The sequence below is a fragment of the Pan troglodytes genome, chromosome 20 (assembly GCF_028858775.2).
Source record: "Pan troglodytes isolate AG18354 chromosome 20, NHGRI_mPanTro3-v2.0_pri, whole genome shotgun sequence".
Taxonomy (NCBI): domain Eukaryota; kingdom Metazoa; phylum Chordata; class Mammalia; order Primates; family Hominidae; genus Pan; species Pan troglodytes.
Genome location: NC_072418.2, coordinates 35,916,627 through 35,934,869, shown reverse-complemented (window position 1 = coordinate 35,934,869; position 18,243 = coordinate 35,916,627). Strand labels below are relative to the sequence as shown.

General features: G+C 48.3%; 2 protein-coding genes across 7 annotated transcripts in view; one reads left to right on the top strand and one right to left on the bottom strand.

Annotated features, from left to right (window-relative positions):
• SLC7A9 (solute carrier family 7 member 9) overlaps positions 1–3,139 on the top strand; it is a 39,174-nt gene extending 36,035 nt beyond the window's left edge. For all 4 annotated transcript variants that reach the window (XM_016935622.4, XM_001152116.3, XM_001152169.3 and 1 more), the window contains 2 exons: positions 325–499; positions 2,966–3,139. In XM_016935622.4, the coding sequence (XP_016791111.1) occupies positions 325–499; positions 2,966–3,030 (240 nt within the window). In that variant the 3' untranslated portion in view covers positions 3,031–3,139. The remainder of the gene's footprint in view (positions 1–324; positions 500–2,965) is intronic.
• A 913-nt stretch (positions 3,140–4,052) lies between these two features.
• TDRD12 (tudor domain containing 12) overlaps positions 4,053–18,243 on the bottom strand; it is a 112,914-nt gene continuing 98,723 nt past the window's right edge. For 2 of the 3 annotated variants that reach the window (XM_063801476.1, XM_024351152.3), the window contains exons 26-33: positions 18,035–18,207; positions 15,495–15,563; positions 12,500–12,609; positions 7,467–7,530; positions 7,271–7,384; positions 7,030–7,183; positions 6,879–6,945; positions 4,053–6,464 (exon numbers count right to left, since the gene is read on the bottom strand). In XM_063801476.1, coding sequence (XP_063657546.1) covers positions 6,373–6,464; positions 6,879–6,945; positions 7,030–7,183; positions 7,271–7,384; positions 7,467–7,530; positions 12,500–12,609; positions 15,495–15,563; positions 18,035–18,207 — 843 coding nt within the window. In that variant the 3' untranslated portion in view covers positions 4,053–6,372. The remainder of the gene's footprint in view (positions 6,465–6,878; positions 6,946–7,029; positions 7,184–7,270; positions 7,385–7,466; positions 7,531–12,499; positions 12,610–15,494; positions 15,564–18,034; positions 18,208–18,243) is intronic. The other variant, XM_063801475.1, reaches the window with a different exon arrangement.

The window sequence follows — 18,243 nt, the reverse complement described above, 5'->3', positions numbered from 1 at the left end:
ACTTTTGTGTTTTTGGTAGAGATGGTGTTTCACCATGTTGGCCAGGCTGGTCTTGAACTCCCGACCTCAACGGACCCACCGGCCTCGGCCTCCCTAAGTGCTGGGATTACAGGTGTGAGCACCCATGCCCAGCCAAAAAACTTTAAAAAGTAAAGAAAATTTTTAAAAGGTATAGATGAAGTAAGATTGGCAAAATTACATTAAAGTTATTGAAATTGGAGGAGGGGGTACATGGAGTTCATACTCTTTTAATAAAAATCGGTTTTTTATCATGAAAAATTTCACAAAGAAAATGGGTACCCATGACCTGTTTTTCGCCTCCAGGTGCCCATAGTCATTCCCGTCTTGGTGACACTCATCTCTGTGTTTTTGGTTCTGGCTCCAATCATCAGCAAGCCCGCATGGGAGTACCTCTACTGTGTGCTGTTTATATTAAGCGGCCTTTTATTTTACTTCCTGTTTGTCCACTACAAGTTTGGATGGGCTCAGAAAATCTCAAGTAAGTACCAACAGAAGGGCCGCTTGGCTTCTGTGAGGTGCAGGCAGGCACGGCGTCCTCACCTGTCCTGACTCCAAGACCTCTGTCACAGTGTCTCACCCTGCTGGCAGATCTCCCTTGTCCCAGGAGGACACATGCCCACGCCCTCACTGTACACCTCTGGGTCCACCCTTGATTGTTTTGTTCCTGTCAATTACTGTAATAAGTAGGAAGGGAAAGCACCATTTTCTTTTCTTTTTGGAGACACAGTCTTGCTCTGTTGCCCAGGCTAAAGTGCAGTGGCATGGTCATAGCTCACTGCAGTCTTGAACTCCCGGGCTCAAGCCATCCTCCCACCTGGGCCTCCCAAGTAGCTGGGACCACAGGCACACACTACACCTGGCTATTTTTTTTATTTTTTGTAGAGAAGGAGTCTCGCTAGGTGGCCCAGACTGGTCTTGAACTCCTGGACTCAAACGATCCTTCCACCTTGGCTCTCCAAAGTACTGGGACTACTGGCCTAAGCCACCGTACCTGGCCGTTTTTCTTTTTCTTTTTCTTTTTTTTTTTTTTTGAGACACAGTCTCACTCTGTTGCCCAGGCTGGAGTGCAGTGGTGCGGTCTCAGCTCATGTGCAACCTCCACCTCCTGGTTCAAGCGATTCTTGTGCCTCAGCCTTCTGAGTAGCTGGGATTACAGGTGTGCACCACCACGCCCGGCTAATTTTTGTATTTTTAGTACAGATGAGGTTTCACCATGTTGGCCAGGCTGGTCTCAAACTCCTGACCTTAGGTGATCCACCCACCTCGGCCTCCCAAAGTGCTGGGATTACAGATGTCAGCCACTGCGCCCGGCCCATTTTCTTTGTTTTGAGATGGAGTTTTGCTCTTGTTGTCCAGGCTGGAATGCACTGGCACGATCTCGGCTCACTGCAACCTCTGCCTCCCACGTTCAAGCGATTTTCCTGCCTCAGCCTCCTGAGTAGTTGGGATTACAGGCGCCTGCCACCACGCCCGGATAATTTTCTTGTTATAATTTTCTTGTTGTTGTTTTGTATTTGTAGTAGATTCGGGGTTTCATCATGTTGGCCAGGCTGGTCTTGAACTCCTGACCTCAGGTGATCCACCTGCATCAGTCTCCCAAAATGTAGGGATTACAGGCATGAGCCACTGCGCCCAGCCCCATTTTCTTTTTAATTGCGAAAGACACACAACATAAACGTTTCTATCTCAGCCACTTCTCAGTGTAAAGTTCAGTAGCGTTAGGCATATTCCCACCATCATGAGTCTCATCCTGAAACACCATTCTCCTTTGTCTGATATGCAGACATCATCTAAGAGGCCTAGCAGCATTGCAAAGACACACAAAAAGTCATGGCCTTGGCCTGGGGAACTGGGCTGGGGCCCAAGCCTTTTAATGCCAAGGGCACAGGGCTCACTTTTTCAGCAGTCCTGACCCTCATCAGTTTTAGGACAGTTGTTGTTTAAAAGTTTAGCTATGTTAGTAGCCACTTTTGCTTCTGAAAAGAAAGCACTTGTGTCAAAGTACATCAAAAGAGACGGAATTACACCTTAAAAAAAGTCTATATTCGGCCGGGCATGGTGGCTCATGTCTGTAATCCCAGCACTTTGGGAGGCTGAAGGGGCAGATCACGAGGTTAGGAGATCGAGACCATCGTGGCTAACACGGTGAAACCCCGTCTCCACTAAAAATACAAAAAAAAATTAGCCGGGCGTGGTGGCAGGCGCCTGTAGTCCCAGCTACTCAGGAGGCTGAGGCAGAAGAATGGTGTGAACTCGGGAGGCGGAGCTTGCAGTGAGCCAAGATCCCCCCACTGCACTCCAGCCTGGGCAACAGAGCGAGAGTCCACCTCAAAAAACACAAAAACAAAAAGTCTATATTACATTCACAATGTTTTATCCTTTACAACAGATTCAACTGCAGGAAACCCTATTTCTTTTTTTGTTGTTGTATTTTTAGTAGAGACGGGGTTTCACTGTGTTAGCCAGGATGGTCTTGATCTCCTGACCTCGTGATCCGCCTGCCTAGGAAACCCCATTTCTAAAAGCCTTTAAGACTTCCTGGGCATCCTCTTCCAGGAGCTCCTTGAGGACAGGACTTGGGCTGTGTGCAATTTAACTCTGGCTGCGGCAGCCTGTAACAGCCAGTTAAGATTTATTAAGTGAATGTGATTAAAAGCCTGCCTGTTTCTCCTGTTCAGCTCATCTGAACTGGAAAGTGCAATCGTCCCTCCGGACACTCCTAGGAGGTTTTTATTTCTATTCCTGCAATTCTAGGAGAAGACAGAAGCCAGGAAAGTGTGAAATCCAACCAGAAGACAGGAAAGCTGGCCATCCCCTGAGCACAGGGTCTAGGTGACACATCACCAAAGACTGAGAACAATGTCACCCTCACCCACAACTCCAGTGAAACTTTCGAATTTCAGTCTAACTAACTAACTGTACTCATTTTTGACTCTTATTTCAGAGCCGATTACCATGCACCTTCAGATGCTAATGGAAGTGGTCCCACCGGAGGAAGACCCTGAGTAACAAGCTCTGCCTCTTGTAGCCAAGTCAGCTGAATTTATTTTCTTAAGCAATATTTGTGGTTATTTCTTCCTTTTTTTCTTATGAATAAAATATACTCAGATGTTTAAAATATTGTTATTTTTAGATATTCTTAGTTCTCTGAGTGGGGGTTCTAGAAAGGGGAAGTGGCAAGTGTTTGCTAAAGTTGTTGTCAGGTGAGATGTCACCTAACAAACAAAAGGCAGATGCTTAGGGAAGGGCTGAATAAAAGCCTCCATTACAGTGGCAGCTATTTAACAAGGGGCACATCACACTTAAATGAAAGGTGTTCTTTAAACTCAATGTCAATAAGGTCTCTCTCTTATATAAAATGGATGACATTTTTGCTTTGACTGATTGATTGCTATAGATTTTAAAACAACAGTAAATTACTGGCCAGGTGTGGTGGCTCATGCCTATAATCTCAGCACTTTGGGAGGCCAAGGCGGATAGATCGCTTGAGTCCAGGAGTTCAAGACCAGCCTGGGCAACATGGCAAAATCATGTCTCTATAAAAAACATTAAAAAATTAGCCAGGCATGGTGTTGCACACCTGTAGCCCCAGCTACTCAAGAGGCTGAGGTGGGAGGATCACCTGAGCCTGGAGTCCAGGGTGTAGTGAGCCATCATCATGCCACTGCACTCCAGCCTGGATGACAGAGACCCCAACTCAAAAAGTAAATAAATATACAAAAATATTAAAGTACAAATGTTTCTCACCCACTCTCCCCTACCCTAAAAGTACTGGCGCCCTGTGCTGAACCTGTGATGTGCGTGGCATGTATCTATCTGCCAGGATGAATGGCAAGAGCTGAGCCTCCATCCAGAACCCTCCACAGCTGGTGTGCTCATCACGAGGGTCGCCTGCGTTGCCAGTCAGCATCGCTGGCTCCCTAGCAGCCTTCACGGGCGTTTTAGTCAAACCAGAAAGTGTGGTGAGTAAAGTTTTATTCTGTGTTTGGCATTCAGGGAAAGTACTGTTTAAAAAAATGTAAAAAGCAACATTTCTGTGAAAACAGTGAAATTTTATTGATGATACACTGCGGAAGACATCCATACCACAACTAAGCATGAGCGATTTTAGAAGCATAGAGACAAAGGCACTTTCACCTTGCATTTTAGATATTTGCCCAAAACTTGAAATCAGACATAACTTGAAATCATAGCCGTACAGAAAACCAATGACTAATTGTTCACATAATCAGCATCCTATATCCTACAAAATGTTAGATTCAGATATTAGAACATTTGAATGTCTGAAAAAAGAAACAGATCTAAGCATGCAGTTGTCCTCCCTGCATTTTCACGCGTGCACAGGAAACACATTGTCACTAGCTATCATCATTTGCTATGCTGTATGAAAGAGACTCGGCGCACCGGGGTGTAAACAGCAGGCAGCTGGTGCGCACGGGGAGCCACTGGACGGCGGCCTGGTCTCTGCCCCCAGAGCTCCACCAACAGGGCAGCAGCCACATGCAGAGAAACGGACACTGATATGGGTGTTAGAAGAGCTCCACAGTCAAAACCTTCGCCAGCAAAAACACCAGAACTTTCTACTTCCCAAGAGCCTGCCCAATTTAGCTACGAAAAAGGAAAATCACCATCTTCCTTCATGGGCCTATTTGATACCTGCCAGTCACCCTGTGAAGGTCATAGCAGTGACCTGGGCACACTCCCGGCAGCTGTCCTGGCTGCACAGCGTGTCCTCCCAGGGGAGGCCAGGGCTCTGAGCCCCCATCACAGAGCCACTGGGCAGAAAAACTGCCCAACCCAGCAGCACTCGGCGGGCGCTCCCTGAGACAAGGCCAGGCCACACAATGAGGGGATGTCTCATTTTACAGATGAGAAAACTGAGCCAGAGTGTGATCCAGACCTGCTCACAGGACAGCCTGATGACAAAGTTCACCTCTAGTTCAAGCAGTGGCTTCTGCTGGGACATACATAAGCCTGGGCATCGGCGCTTTCTGATACAAAAAAATAATAAAGATCTTGGGGCCGTCACACAACACTCACGTTCTATCCAAATTCTTTTCCATTCCGAGGCAAAGCTGATAAACAAGACACTGAGTGCACAGGACTTTTAATTTCCCAATAGCTCACCTTTCTCGCTTTTTCAGTCAACAAAGAAACCCAAAGCACAAAAGCCAGCCTCTGGGTGTGGCCATGACTACATACACTCCTCCCCTAAACCTGGTGACCCCCCCCAGTGCTGCAGCCACCATGCGGATGGGGTGGCGAATGTCTGCAGGGCTCACGACATGTAGGCATTCAAAGATCACCTCCAGGCACCCCACAGGCCCTTGTGAATTTCCACTAAAAAGCAACCTTTGTGCCATTTGCTCAGGACTCTGAAGGTCCAAGGGATTGTTTAGAACCAGCAGCTTCACCCCGGAAAGGCCTGGGTCTTATTGAGCAATCCAATTTCTATCCCTGGACTATCTCTTCATCAGAAGTCAACTTACTCTGAGGAGCTATCACTATCCAAGAATGCTAACACTATCAATTCACATAGATGGTTATGTTAAATCCCACTATCTCATGGTTGAAAGGGCTGGTTCAACAGTTGCTGAGTCTAAGTGTGTACATTAGAAACCTCAATTTATATGTGTAAGATCAGGTTTGTAGCAATGTATCAAAGGTCTAGGTGAAAAAAAATGAATGGACTGACTCCAGACAGTGCATTTCATCACCCAGATGCATGTCTGCTCTGCCAGGGTGAGCGGCGAGAGGCGCCAGACAGGACAGACAAGCCGGCGGAATCAGACCACACCTGCCGTTTCTCCGTGTCCACCCTCCTTTGATGGTCTTATCATCAGCCTATTTTTAAGTCAATGAAGAATTTCTCACCGTTATCAAGTCCAGCACCACAAGGTGACAGTAATCATTTATCCTTGAGGTAAAGAAAGATTTGGTTGGCCGGGTGTGGTGCCTCACACCTGTAATCCCAGCACTTTGGGAGGCTGAGGTGGGAGGATTACCTGAGGTCAGGAGTTTGAGACCAGCCTGTCCAACATGGTGAAACCCTGTCTCTACTAAAAATACAAAAATTGGTCAGACATGGTGGCACACGCCTGTAATCCCAGCTACTCGGGAGGCTGAGGCAGGAGAATTGCTTGAGCCTGTGAGGCAGAGGTTGCAGTGAGCCAAGATCATGCCACTGCACTCCAGCCTGGCTGACAGAGCAAGACTCTGTCTCAAAAAAAAAAAAAAAAGAAAAGAAAAAGATTTGGTTATGACTGACTGTTTTCTTAACTGTTGGTCACATGGCAATATCCATTTTTGTTCAACATCTTCCAGCCGCTCTTGAGGACGTCATTCACCTTCTCATTCACTCTCACTGTCGTCATCCTCTGAAGTGCTGCTACTGTCTTCAACCACCTCTGTCACTGTGTACGGCAGGTTTTTAGAATTCACTACTAAAGGAGTAAGATATTATAACAAATAAGTGTAGACTAATCAGCAAATCTTTATTTCCCCCCATTATTTGGGTCAATGCAGAAAAAAATGCCTTGGGTTCCAGCTCTATGTATCTTATATTTTCATTATTTTAGGAAAGAAATGAGCAGGTCAAATTGGTCTGCTTACAAATAATTTATTCTTCTAGGAAGAATATCTGTAGTGTGTTATTAAAAGGTGTGTTTATCACCAAGGGTTGAAAAGTACTGAAACCAGAACATTTAGCACCAAGATCAACAAAGAGAAAACTGATTTCTCAGGGCTTGACATGAATGGTCCACTTCCACCAAGGCTGAATTCCTAAGTGGGTGATGGTGTCCCTCACTGCCCTCAGAACCTACAACCCCTCGGAGAGTGGGCGCTCCATGCCTTACCCTTGGGGAAGTGGCTGTCCTCTTCACAGTCTTCCCAGTGATCAAAATCAAAAGCCACGTTGGGGTTCTGTTCAAGAGAACAGCTGACAGTGAGTGTGTGAATATGACACACGCAGGGTAAAGACCACCCGCTGAGTGCATCCCAACTCACCCTCTGTCTGAGTAGGTGACACCATGCCTCCCTTCTCTCTTTGGCCAGAGTGATTACAGGTTCATCGTTTCTAATCACACATTTGCAGTCATCTTTCCTTATGTTGCCCCGCAGCTCCAGATCAGCCAGGTAAAATTTGTCTCCCACCCAAGCACTGGGTTTATAAAAAGAAATAAAGTCAGCCTTTTAAAATGCTAGAAATTATTTCTATTTTACTTTATATGACTATACATAAACCTACCTGAAAACGACTCTATCCCTTAAATACTGACACTTGTAGTCCTTTACATTCCTTATTCTTATCTTTAAGATGACGACATCTTCTTTTTGGAACCATTTTATTTGTGGGTGGAAGCTAGAAGAAGAAAGACCTGCGCATTCATTGATCTTATTTACTGGGTAAGGGACGCTGACTCCTCCATGCCGAGTGGACGTACCTTTTCAGAGGCGGCTGTGCAGTTCTGCTAATGAAGGCACCTTCAGTATTTCCAGATAAAGTTTCTGCACAAAATCAAGGTCATATTTTCCTACAGGTTATTTATATGTAACTCCATCATGTACACACATATATATACTTTTTTGTACCTTATGCAACTTCTAGATGAGGAATCACATAAAAGTGTAAATTGAGTAACCCTAGTATCTAGCTGCAAAGAACAGTTAGAAAAAATTAAAACCATCACATAGGTAAACAAAATTTTAAAATTTTTATTTTATTTTTGAGATGGAGTTTCGTTCTTGTTGCCCAGGCTGGAGTGCGATGGTATGATCTTGACTCACTGCAACCTCCGCCTTCGAGTTCAAGCGATTCTCCTGCCTCAGCCTACCAAGTAGCTGGGATTACAAGCATGCGCCACCACACTCGGCTAATATTGTATTTTTAGTAGGAATGGAGTTTCACCATGTTGGTCAGGCTGGTCTCGAACTCCTGACCTCAGGTGATCTACCTGCCTCGGCCTCCCAAAGTGGTGGGATTACAGGCTTAAGCCACTGTGCCTGGCCTAAAATTTTATTTTAAAATAAAAACAGCCTTTGACAAGTATTAAAATTCAATGACCAGGAAGTGAAGTCACTCATTTGAAAAAGAACCTCATTGCAGTGGCTGGCCTTGGATACAAACATGCAGGCTTCTCTGGAGCTGTCTTGACCTGCCAGGATGCCCTAAGGACAGCGGCCAGCACGCACGAGGAGCCAGTGCTGGACATCACATATTCTCAAACAACGCAATGTGAACTTCTCAATCTCCAACAGGCAAGGCTTCCATCCAAACACCGGAGTAAGAATGTTCACAGCTGCTGGAATCACAGTAGCCTGAGATGGAAAACAGATCCACCCTCTGTGGTTTATTCATGGTATAGAAAACAATGGCAAAGAAACAAACAGACTCCTGCTGAGAAAGCGCCATCCTCGGTGTCACATGCCGCCTGCCATCGAGTGGCCTCAGGAAAAGAGTGTGCTGACCCAGTGACGTCAAGAACCTTGGAGAGCACAATCCCCAAGCCCTTCTGAGAGGAAAGCAGAGGAAACCCGGGGTGGCCTGGCCTGATCACAGAGCTGGGACTGATCCTAAAGACAGAGCCGTGAAGCTAGGGTGCGAAGGAGGCTGTCCTGCCACTGAATGCGAACAAGAACAAGACACTGCTTCTGGGAGCAAGCGGCCAGGTTCCTCCTTGGAGCCGTCAACCAAAAAGGGACTGAGGGAGTCTCAGCCGACTCGAGGTTGATTTATCCAAAGTTGAGGATGTGCCCCGGGAAACACAAATCACAGGAGCGCCATGGCCTCTGCTTTTCCAAAGGAGCTTCCTAAACATCTGTGTCTAAAAGGAAGAGCAAGCTGGAGGAAGAAAGGGCGGCGGGGGGCGGGGCAGGACAAAGACAATCACGCATCCCCTCGAGCTCAGGAAAGCTAGCTTTACACAAGATACAGTGACATGTGACAGGAGACAAAACAGGACTCGGGGCTATGACCCAGGGCTATGAAGTGACAGCTGTCTGCTTGGGAACAAAAGCAGACAGGCTTAGACCCAGGTCCAGCGTGTAACTTCCCCTTTGGCAGAGGGAGTTTAGGGTCCCGAGATCGTGTTTGCTTGCACAGAGCACAGCTACAGCTAGGAGGGCAAGAGCAGGCAGCAGCCCCCGAGCCGGGCCACATGCAACACAAACAACCCCACACCTGCGTCCTCCAGAAGCCCTGCCTGGCACAGTGGCATGCGGGTGTCACGTCTGCAGAGGAGGGCATGGGGTCCACCTGAGACCGACCAGCTGCAGCAGGGCTGGCAGATGCTGCGGAGGAATGCTGCCCTAACTGTGATGAGCCTCTGAAGCTCAGGCCTTGCCCCTCACCAGTGTGTGGCAGCACAATGGATGCATCATACTTTTCTAGCCACATGGAGACACTGACTATCCAAATACCAGAAACCCTGCGGGAAGCCGAGGCAAGAAGAACCATGAAGAAAGTGTATGACATTTTCCTTCACCTGCCTGAACCTGAGCAGGAGCCCAGAGATGAAGTCTCTTCCAGCTGAGACAACGGCTCTTCCAGGAAGGTGGCCAAGTGCCTGGTGGCTGCAGTGGACATCTAATAGCCAGAGCTTCCCAGTAGAGCTCAGTAAACAACTGCATGTCCTCCAAGGGCTATGGTTTGGGGGACCCACCTGGCTGCCCTGACGTCCCCCTTGGGCCCCACACCAGGCTCTATGCAAAGTGCAAATGGGCCGGTAGCAGGGCCTGCGACAGTGCAGACCCTCTTCAGCCCCCTCTGCAGTCTACTGGATCCCGGTCTGCTACCGTGGAATAAACACTGCTCTGGGAAAATCCTCTTAATGACAACTGTTGTCCCAATGACCCTGTTCCTCTGACCAGCTGGCCTTGCAAACTGTCTTTCCCAGAACTCTTCAGAACCCTTTTCCAGTGGTTCCCACACAGTGAAACCAGTTGCCCCCCGCTGTGGCCGAATCCAGGGGCAAACTTTATGAAGAGAAGATGTATGTGCATTTTAACAGCTACATTCAGTCCCCCACGTACCACTCAGCTCCGGAAGATCCTTTCTCCTCACTTGCACCTCTCACCTCACCAGCCACAGTCACGGCCAGCAAGAGCAGCACATGGGACTGTGATGAAGAACCTGGGTTTGGACCACGGCAACAATGAAATGCGTCTAAACCCATCCTTCCAGATGACCCCCATCCTTCACAACAATCCCCTCCCACCCCCCAAAAAAAAGCTGTGTGGGGAAATGGCTGGAAGAATTTCCTTAGGAAACAACTTCCAGAACATACCCAGAGATGCATGGGAATCACACAGGCAGTGGGCAAGGCTGCCTTCGTCACAGGAGCCACCTCTGCGGCTCCTCCCCCCACACTCTCCATCCTCAATGAGGAATGAACCTGTCAGGGAGCAAACCACCCTCTGGGGCTCTCAGCACCTCAGCTGTGTTATCTGTGGGTTTCACTGTCTCGGATGCATATCAAAGGGAGCAGAGCCATGCAGGGTCCACCCTCCCAGGATCTTATCCCGCCCTCCTGGGAAGCGGAATGAGGGACCACAGCAGAGGTGCAGAATATCTTCAGTGTGGAAAGCTGGAGCTCCCAGCACTGGAGTGTTGGAGACTTTGTCTAGTCATGGGATGAGTTTATCAATATATGTTGTCTGGGCAATTTCTAAGATTTGTCAAGACAAGGAGCAATGATCTAACTCCATTTCATAAAGACAGTGAATATCAAAATTAAAAGGCCACACGAAGATAAATTCCAGTGACGGCAAATGGTCTCCTCACCTCTCCTTTCCTTCTCCCTCACTGACTTACTGACTTCTCCTTCCACAAGGGGCTTGAGTTTTGTCCCATTTATCTTTTTTTTTTTTTTGAGACGGAGTCTCGCTCTGTCACCCAGGCTGGAGTGCAGTGGCACGATCTTGGCTCACTGCAAGCTCCGCCTCCAGGGTTCACACCCTTCTCCTGCCTCAGCCTCCCGAGTAGCTGGGACTACAGGTGCCCACCACCACGCCTGGCTAATTTTTTGTATTTTTAGTAGAGACGGGGTTTCACCGTGTTAGCCACGATGGTCTCGATCTCCTGATCTCATGATCTGCCCGTCCTGGCCTCCCAAAGTGCTGGGATTACAGGCGTGAGACACCGCACCCAGCCCCGTTTATCTATTATTTGTTTGTTTGTTTGTTTATTTATTTATTTATTTTGAGACAGAGTCTCGTTCTGTTGCCCAGGCAAGAGTGCAGTGGTGCAATCTTGGCTCACTGCAACCTCTGCCTCCTGGGTTCAAGAGATTCTATTGCCTCAGCCTCCCAAGTAGTAGGGACTACAGGCGTGCGCCACCACAGCTGGCTAATATTTTTGTGTTTTTAGTAGAGATGGGGTTCCAACATGTTGGCCAGGCTGGTCTCAAACTCCTGACCTCAAGTGATTTGCCCGCCTCAGCCCCCCAAAGTGTTGGGATTATAGGCATGAGCCACCATGCCCAACCAGTTTTGTTTTTGTTTTTTGTTTTTTATAGTCTCAATCTGTCATCCAGGCTGGAGTGCAGTGGGGTAATCTTGGCTCACTGCAACCTCTGCCTCCCGGGTTCAATTGATCCTCCCACCTTAGCCTCTTGAGTAGCTGGAATTACAGGTGCCCCCCCACCACGCCCAGCTAATTATCTTTTTTCTTTATGGCATCTAACTCAGTGCCAAGTTCATACACGTCAGAAATGTCTGCTAAGTCCGTGCAATTAGCCTGGCCAAGGTCAGCCAACTCTATTAACGCCAGCTCCTCCTCTTTGCTGAGGCGCTGTGCAATAAAAGTGAGCCTAGATGTAAAGTCTGGAGAGAGCCATGCAATATGCAAATACTTTCCAAGATTAAGAAAAAATGCCTCCACTTGCAATAATACAGATTAATTTCACACACATAATGTTGACTGAAGGAAGCCACAAGAACATATACTATAGGCGGGGCACAGTGGCTCACGCCTATAATCCCAACACTCTTAGAGGCCAAGGCAGAAGGATCACTTGAGGCCAGGAGTTCAAAATCAGTCTGGGCAACACAGTGAGACTCCATCTCTATTTAAAATAAAAGAATGTATTCTATATGCTTCCAAGTCAGCAAAACTCATGGTGTCAGAAATCAGAATGGTCAGTCAGGAGGGTTCCGGACAGGAGACTGCTGAGGTCCTGGAAATGTTCAACAGCTCGATGTGGGTGTGGTTCACACACACACACACACACACACACACACACACACACTCTGCTGAGCTGTTCACTTAACATCTGTGCACATCACTGGATGGATATTAGACCTCAGACTACAAAAACAAAACATTGGGGGCTGACCTGTCAAAAATAAGAACAGTTAGGTGATATCAGTTTATGTCATCTTCTCTACATTTCGTCTCAAAGTAGAAAGTCTAAACATTAGCAATTTTCCAGACATTAACGATTTGAACTTAACCATCTTTCGAATACCAAGTACCCACCAGGCTTCTGGGTTTCTGAGCTCGTCTTGGACTCAGCCCCTCCTTCTGCACCCGTGTCCTCAGGCTGGGGGCTCTGCAGGCAAGCAGCATCTTCTGCTGGAGGAGGCGTCCTAGACGGGAGAGGCAGGGGTTAACACCTGGCTCTCTACAGGAACTGCCCAAGTGGAAGAGGAAGGCAGGCAATAAATGACTGTGAAGTGCCTGTGGCCCTGGAGTCAGACCCACATAGAGCTTATGACTCATTTAAGATGCCCCAGGCAGCCCATCAACTCTGTTCCTTCCGATGAGGATGACGGGCAAGCACACAGTGCGTGACTGACATGGGACCAGGCAGGCCTTCACTCTTCACCAAGATGGTTTGCCTTCCATACTCACTGCTGCCCACTTCAAACAGGACCAAAGGACAGAAAGTGACAAGCCAGTTTCCTGCTTCCCCTGACCCAGTCTCTGGGGCCATCTTCCCAAAGACCACCCCTGTTACCAGTTTGGGCCCACTTCTAGAAATATTCTTTGCATAAAAAAGAAATTATTGCCTTCTATGCCTTTCTATCTAAAACACATGGACACATACACACATTTAAACATATGGGAACGTACTAAATTCAACGTGCTGCCCCATATTTTATCCTACTTAATAACTAGCTAGAATACTTATTTTAAAATTTTTAAATGGTGGTATTCTTTTGGTTCTTTGAATAGGTAACCACATTCATGTGGTTCAGTATTTTAAAAGAAGTCAAATTTGGCTGTACACTGAAAAGCTCCTCTCACCCCTGCTCCCCAGCCAGCCAGCTCCCTTCCTCGTGGGTGACAATGTGACTCGGTTTTTATACATCCTTGAAGAGACAATTCAAGCCTAAATGAGCAAACACACACACACAAGGAGGAGGGGTGTGCTGTCTTCTGACAGCCACACACACAAACCTGTGAGAAGGAGGGGTCCGTGCCTGTCTTCTGACGGGCCCAGATGAAGCCTGCAGTGTGGCACTTTCCAGATTCAGGCAGCGAGCGTCCCCAGCCACCGCCCCTCCCCAGGCTCTGTGCAGTCGCCCACCCTCTTCTCCTTCGACAGATCCTCCTCTGCTAGGTAGATTCCTTCCTCCTCACACTCACTGAGCTTTGACTCTCCTCAAACAGCAGCAAACCAAGAGCCTTCCTCAGCTGCTTTCCTGAGCCCTAGGCGTAGACTTTCAGTAACCTTAAAAACTGGCACCTCCACAGCCCACCTCAGCCTCTCCTCCTCTGCTGTGGGCTGTGCCTGGAAACCACCTGTCACTGTCCACCGCACCAGCATTCCCCAGGCACCAGGGCTCAGACCTGCAGACCCACGTTCCCTAACATCTGCCAACCGCCAAGTCCTGTGGCTCCCAGATCCGCGGGTCACAGCATGAAATATTCTCGCCATTCCCTCTCTACCTGTCAGGATCCCCTGTTCTCCAGGAGCTGTCTGATATGGGGTCTCTTCTAGCAGGCTCTCTGTGAAACCTCGCAGTGCCTCGCAGTGCTGTATGCTCTGTGTTCGCGACCACGGGTATGTTAAGCTCCCTTAACCACAAAGCTACAGTGGGAAAGGGGGCTGTGGGAGCCTTTACACAGGGCTGGGGCTCAAAGTCAGTGCTTCCCATAAGCCACCAAACGCATTTTGGTTAAATCTACTAAAGTTTAATGACATCTTCATTTCTAAAAAAGTATCTTAAAAGTATGGGAAATTTTTTTTTCTTGAAAGTAGAGGGAAACTACCCTGTATTCTAATCCTATAGGTATCCATTTTTATTAAGGTAAAAAACTAAAAAATTTTAGATCATACTATGTTTATCTTTGTCATTTTTTTTTTTTTTGAGACAAGGTCTTGCTGTCACCCAGGCTGGAGTGCAGTGGCACAATCACAGCTCACTGCAGCCTAAACCTCCTGGGCTCAACCAATCTTCCCACCTCAGTGTCCCAAGTAGCTAGAACTACAGGCGTGTACCACCAAACCCAGCTAATTTTTGTATTTTTAGTAGAGACAGGGTCTTGCTATGTTGCCCAGGCTGGTCTCGAACTCCTGAGCTCGAGCAATCCTCCTGCCTCGGCCTCCCAAAGTGCTGGGATTACAATCATGAGCCACCAAGCCTGGCCCACATTATTTTAAATCCTCCTTTCAGCTGAACTTAGGAATCTCTCAAGGTCACCAACAACCACTAACCCAGCAGGCCACTAAACCAGCAAGTCACTAGTCCAGCAGGCCACTAACCCAGCAAGTCACTAGCCCAGCAGCCCACTAGTCCAGCAGGCCACTAGCCCAGCTGTCTGTCTTGGTCCTCACTCGCTGGGTCTGCAGCTGCACCTGGGCTAGCTCATCACTCCTGTCCGGGACACGCATCCCTCGCCTACTCACCTCTCCAGGCTTCCCTCCACCTGCTGGCTACAACGTCCCCACCCTACTCCATGCTCCCCAGTGGAGGCACCAGGGCTCACCCCCGGACCCCTCCTCTCACACCTCTGGGGCTCCCAGGCCCTGCCACGAGGGCTGTGCTCTTGCCACAGATGCAGGCTGCCTGGAGCCCCGTCAGCTCTAGCAGAACACACTGATAAACCAGCAGCTTCTCAACCTCCACAAAGCCACCTGGTCCAAGCCTCCATCCTCCTGTCCTAAGCTCCCGGCACAGTCTTGTCCCCTAGCCCTCCCTTCAGTCTGTTCTCAACACAGTAGCCACGAACCATCTTCTGTTCAAGTCACTCCTCTGCTCAAAACTCCCTCATGGCTCCTGCCTCTGTGAAGCAAGAGCCCATTCCTTGCAGTGGCCACAGGCCCCACAAGACCTGGCCCAGCACCTCCGGGTCTCTGTGTTCTGCTCCGCTCTGAGTACCTTCATCCCTGCTCCTGGAACTCACAGCCCAGTCCTTCCCTCAGCCCGTGGAGACTCCTCCCAGGTGTCCCCATGGACCGTCCCCCTCACACATGGCCCCCTGTCCCTGGCATTCTGGGAGGAAGCTCTGTGGTGTTCTTACTCACCCCTGCCCCTCCTGCTCCTCGGATGGATGATCCTGGTCTTGAGCAGGACTGGTCCCTGTCACCCTCGGCCTGGAGAAAGCAGAGCAGACTTCATTTGCAAATAATCATGTGCATCTGTGGAGCCTGTCTGGGGACAGTGGAGGACAGAGCTTGGAGTGCATGGGTAAAAACACTTTTTTTTTTTTTTTTGAGACAGAGGCCTGCTTCTAAAGCTACCAGACCCTACAGATCTAAGATGCCTGGGTGGGCTGGGCCAGAGGAGACGCAGAGAGCAAGAGACTGGGGAATTAGGATGTTCAAAAGCAGTCGTGTGTACGGGCCATTTAGAATTGCACAAGCGCACAGAGGCATGCCCGGAAGAGCCCTGAAGAGACCTGGAGTTTGCACCTCGGGCGGGGTCAAGGAGAGGACATGGAGAACTGCAGGCCTCGGGCATGGCTGCTGGAACAGGCAATGGGGAAGCTGCTGCGGAACCTGGATGGAGGTTCCCCAAAAATCATACACAGGATTCCCACAGGGCCCAGCAGCTCCACTTCTGAGTAGCAACCCCAGAGAAGTGAAGGCAGGGGCTCAAACAGGTATTTGTACACCTGTATACACAGGAGCACACTCACCACAGTCAAGAGGGGCAGCAGCCCAGGTGTGCGCAGGAAGATGAACGGAGAAGCGAAACGTGGTGATCCATGCCATGGAGGATGAGCTTCAAAGGGAAGGAAATCTGACCCGGGCTGCAACACGTGTGGATCTTGAGGACCTTACACTGAGATGAGCCAGGCACAAAAGGGTAAACAGTGGACGATTCCACTTAAAGTGCCCAGGATTGGCAGATTCGTAGAGACAAAGGAGAGTAGGGGGCTGGGCGGGGGGTGGACTCTGGAATTATTATTTAAGGAGTATGGAGTTTCTGTCCAGATGCTGAGCAAGTTCTGGAGATGGATAGTGATGATGGTTGCACAACACTGAGAATGTCCTAAATGCCACTGAATTGTACACTTAAAAAGAGTTTAAATGGCAGCTGTTGTCATGTTTATTTTGCCACGATAAAACACATGCAATTGAAGGAATCGCTGTGAGCCTTTTTAGCTGTGCTAACAGTGCTCTGGTCAAGTTTTGGAAGCCCTGCCGCTCGCATCCCTGCCCACACTTGGTGCGTGTTTTCCTTCCTTCTCTCATTCCCCTCTCTGGTGGGCTGGGCATGCTGTGGTGTTACTCCCTGGGCTTTCATCTGCATCTCCCTGATGACTCAGGAGTTCCAGCACCTTCTCATATGGTAATTAGGTATCCTGAAGTGGCTGCTCAGGTCTTTTGCCCACTTTCCTAACAGGTGCCTGCTGTTTTCCTCCTGGCTGGAAGGAGTTCTTGATACAGATCCTTCCCCCTCTGGAGCTGCCAGGATCCCTCCTCGGAGTGACTGTCACAGTCTCTCTAATACCCTCCATGGGAGGAGACGCTGGCGCAGCCACTTTGGAACACTATTGGGTAGTAACTCTAACTATGACTCAGTAATCCCATTCCGTCAGAAATATATTTGTAAGTGTATATATTTGTAAAAGACATGTACAGTAATGTTTAAAGCGCCATTACCTGAAGTACCCCAAACTGGAAATTTTCCCAGTCAACAGGAGAATGGGTAAACAAATAATGGTATATTCATACAAAGGAACATTATGTAGCTGTGAGAATTTAGAGAATTTATGCCTCCTTTGAGCCTAGCTTCTGTAACTCACTATGGGGAGGAGGCATACTGTCTAATTCCATTCAAACAAAGTGCAAAACTGGGGAAAACCATCCCTGCTTTTCGACATCAGGAGAATGGCTCCTCTTGGGGAGGGGGAGTACCTAGAGGGAGGGGAGGCTCTGAGCCAAGGCTCTGTTTCTTGATCTGGGCTGGTTACACAGGTATGTTCAGGAAACACATCACGTCTGATGTGCGCACTTTTCTGTGTGTGCGTTATTTGTCAAGAAAAAGTTAACAACAATCCTTTCTGTAAGAGATACAGGTAAAATACTATATTTGAGATCTGCTTTATAATACTCCAACAAAAGCAAGTGTGGGCTGGGGTATAGATAAAACTAGATTTCCAAAATCTTGGTCATTATTACAACTGAGTGATGGGTACATGGAGACTCATTAAAAACCCTTCTACTTTTTTTTTTTTTTCTTTTTTGAGATGTAGTCTCACTCTGTTGCCAGGCTGGAGTGCAGTGGCGTGATCTTGGCTCGCTGCAACCTCTGCCTCCCGGGTTCAAGCGATTCTCCTGCCTCAGCCTCCCGAGTAACAGGGATTACAGGCACGTGCCGCCACACCTAGCTAATTTTTGTATTTTTAGTAAAAACAGGGTTTCACCATGTTGGCCAGGATGGTCTTGATCTCCTGACCTCGTGATCCGCCCACCTTGGCCTCCCAAAGTGCTGAGATTACAGGTGTGAGCCACCGCACCCAGCCAACTCTTCTACTTTCATAAAACATGTCCTTAACACTTGTGAGTTGTATTTCCAAAAAACAACTCTTCCAAAAAGGAGACAGAAATCCACTTACGGGGTCTGGCTTAGGCTTTCTTCACAAGCTGGTATCTTAGCATCTTCGCGTAATTTTTTCAGTTGTTCTACGTGTTCTGGATTATCAATGCCCATGCCCATGGACAAAATTTCAGCTCGAACATTATAATCAATGACAGAGGTTTTTAAACTGGAAAGGTTTGTAATGTGCACCTTGAATCAATGAAAAAATTGAACATTAGCAGTAAT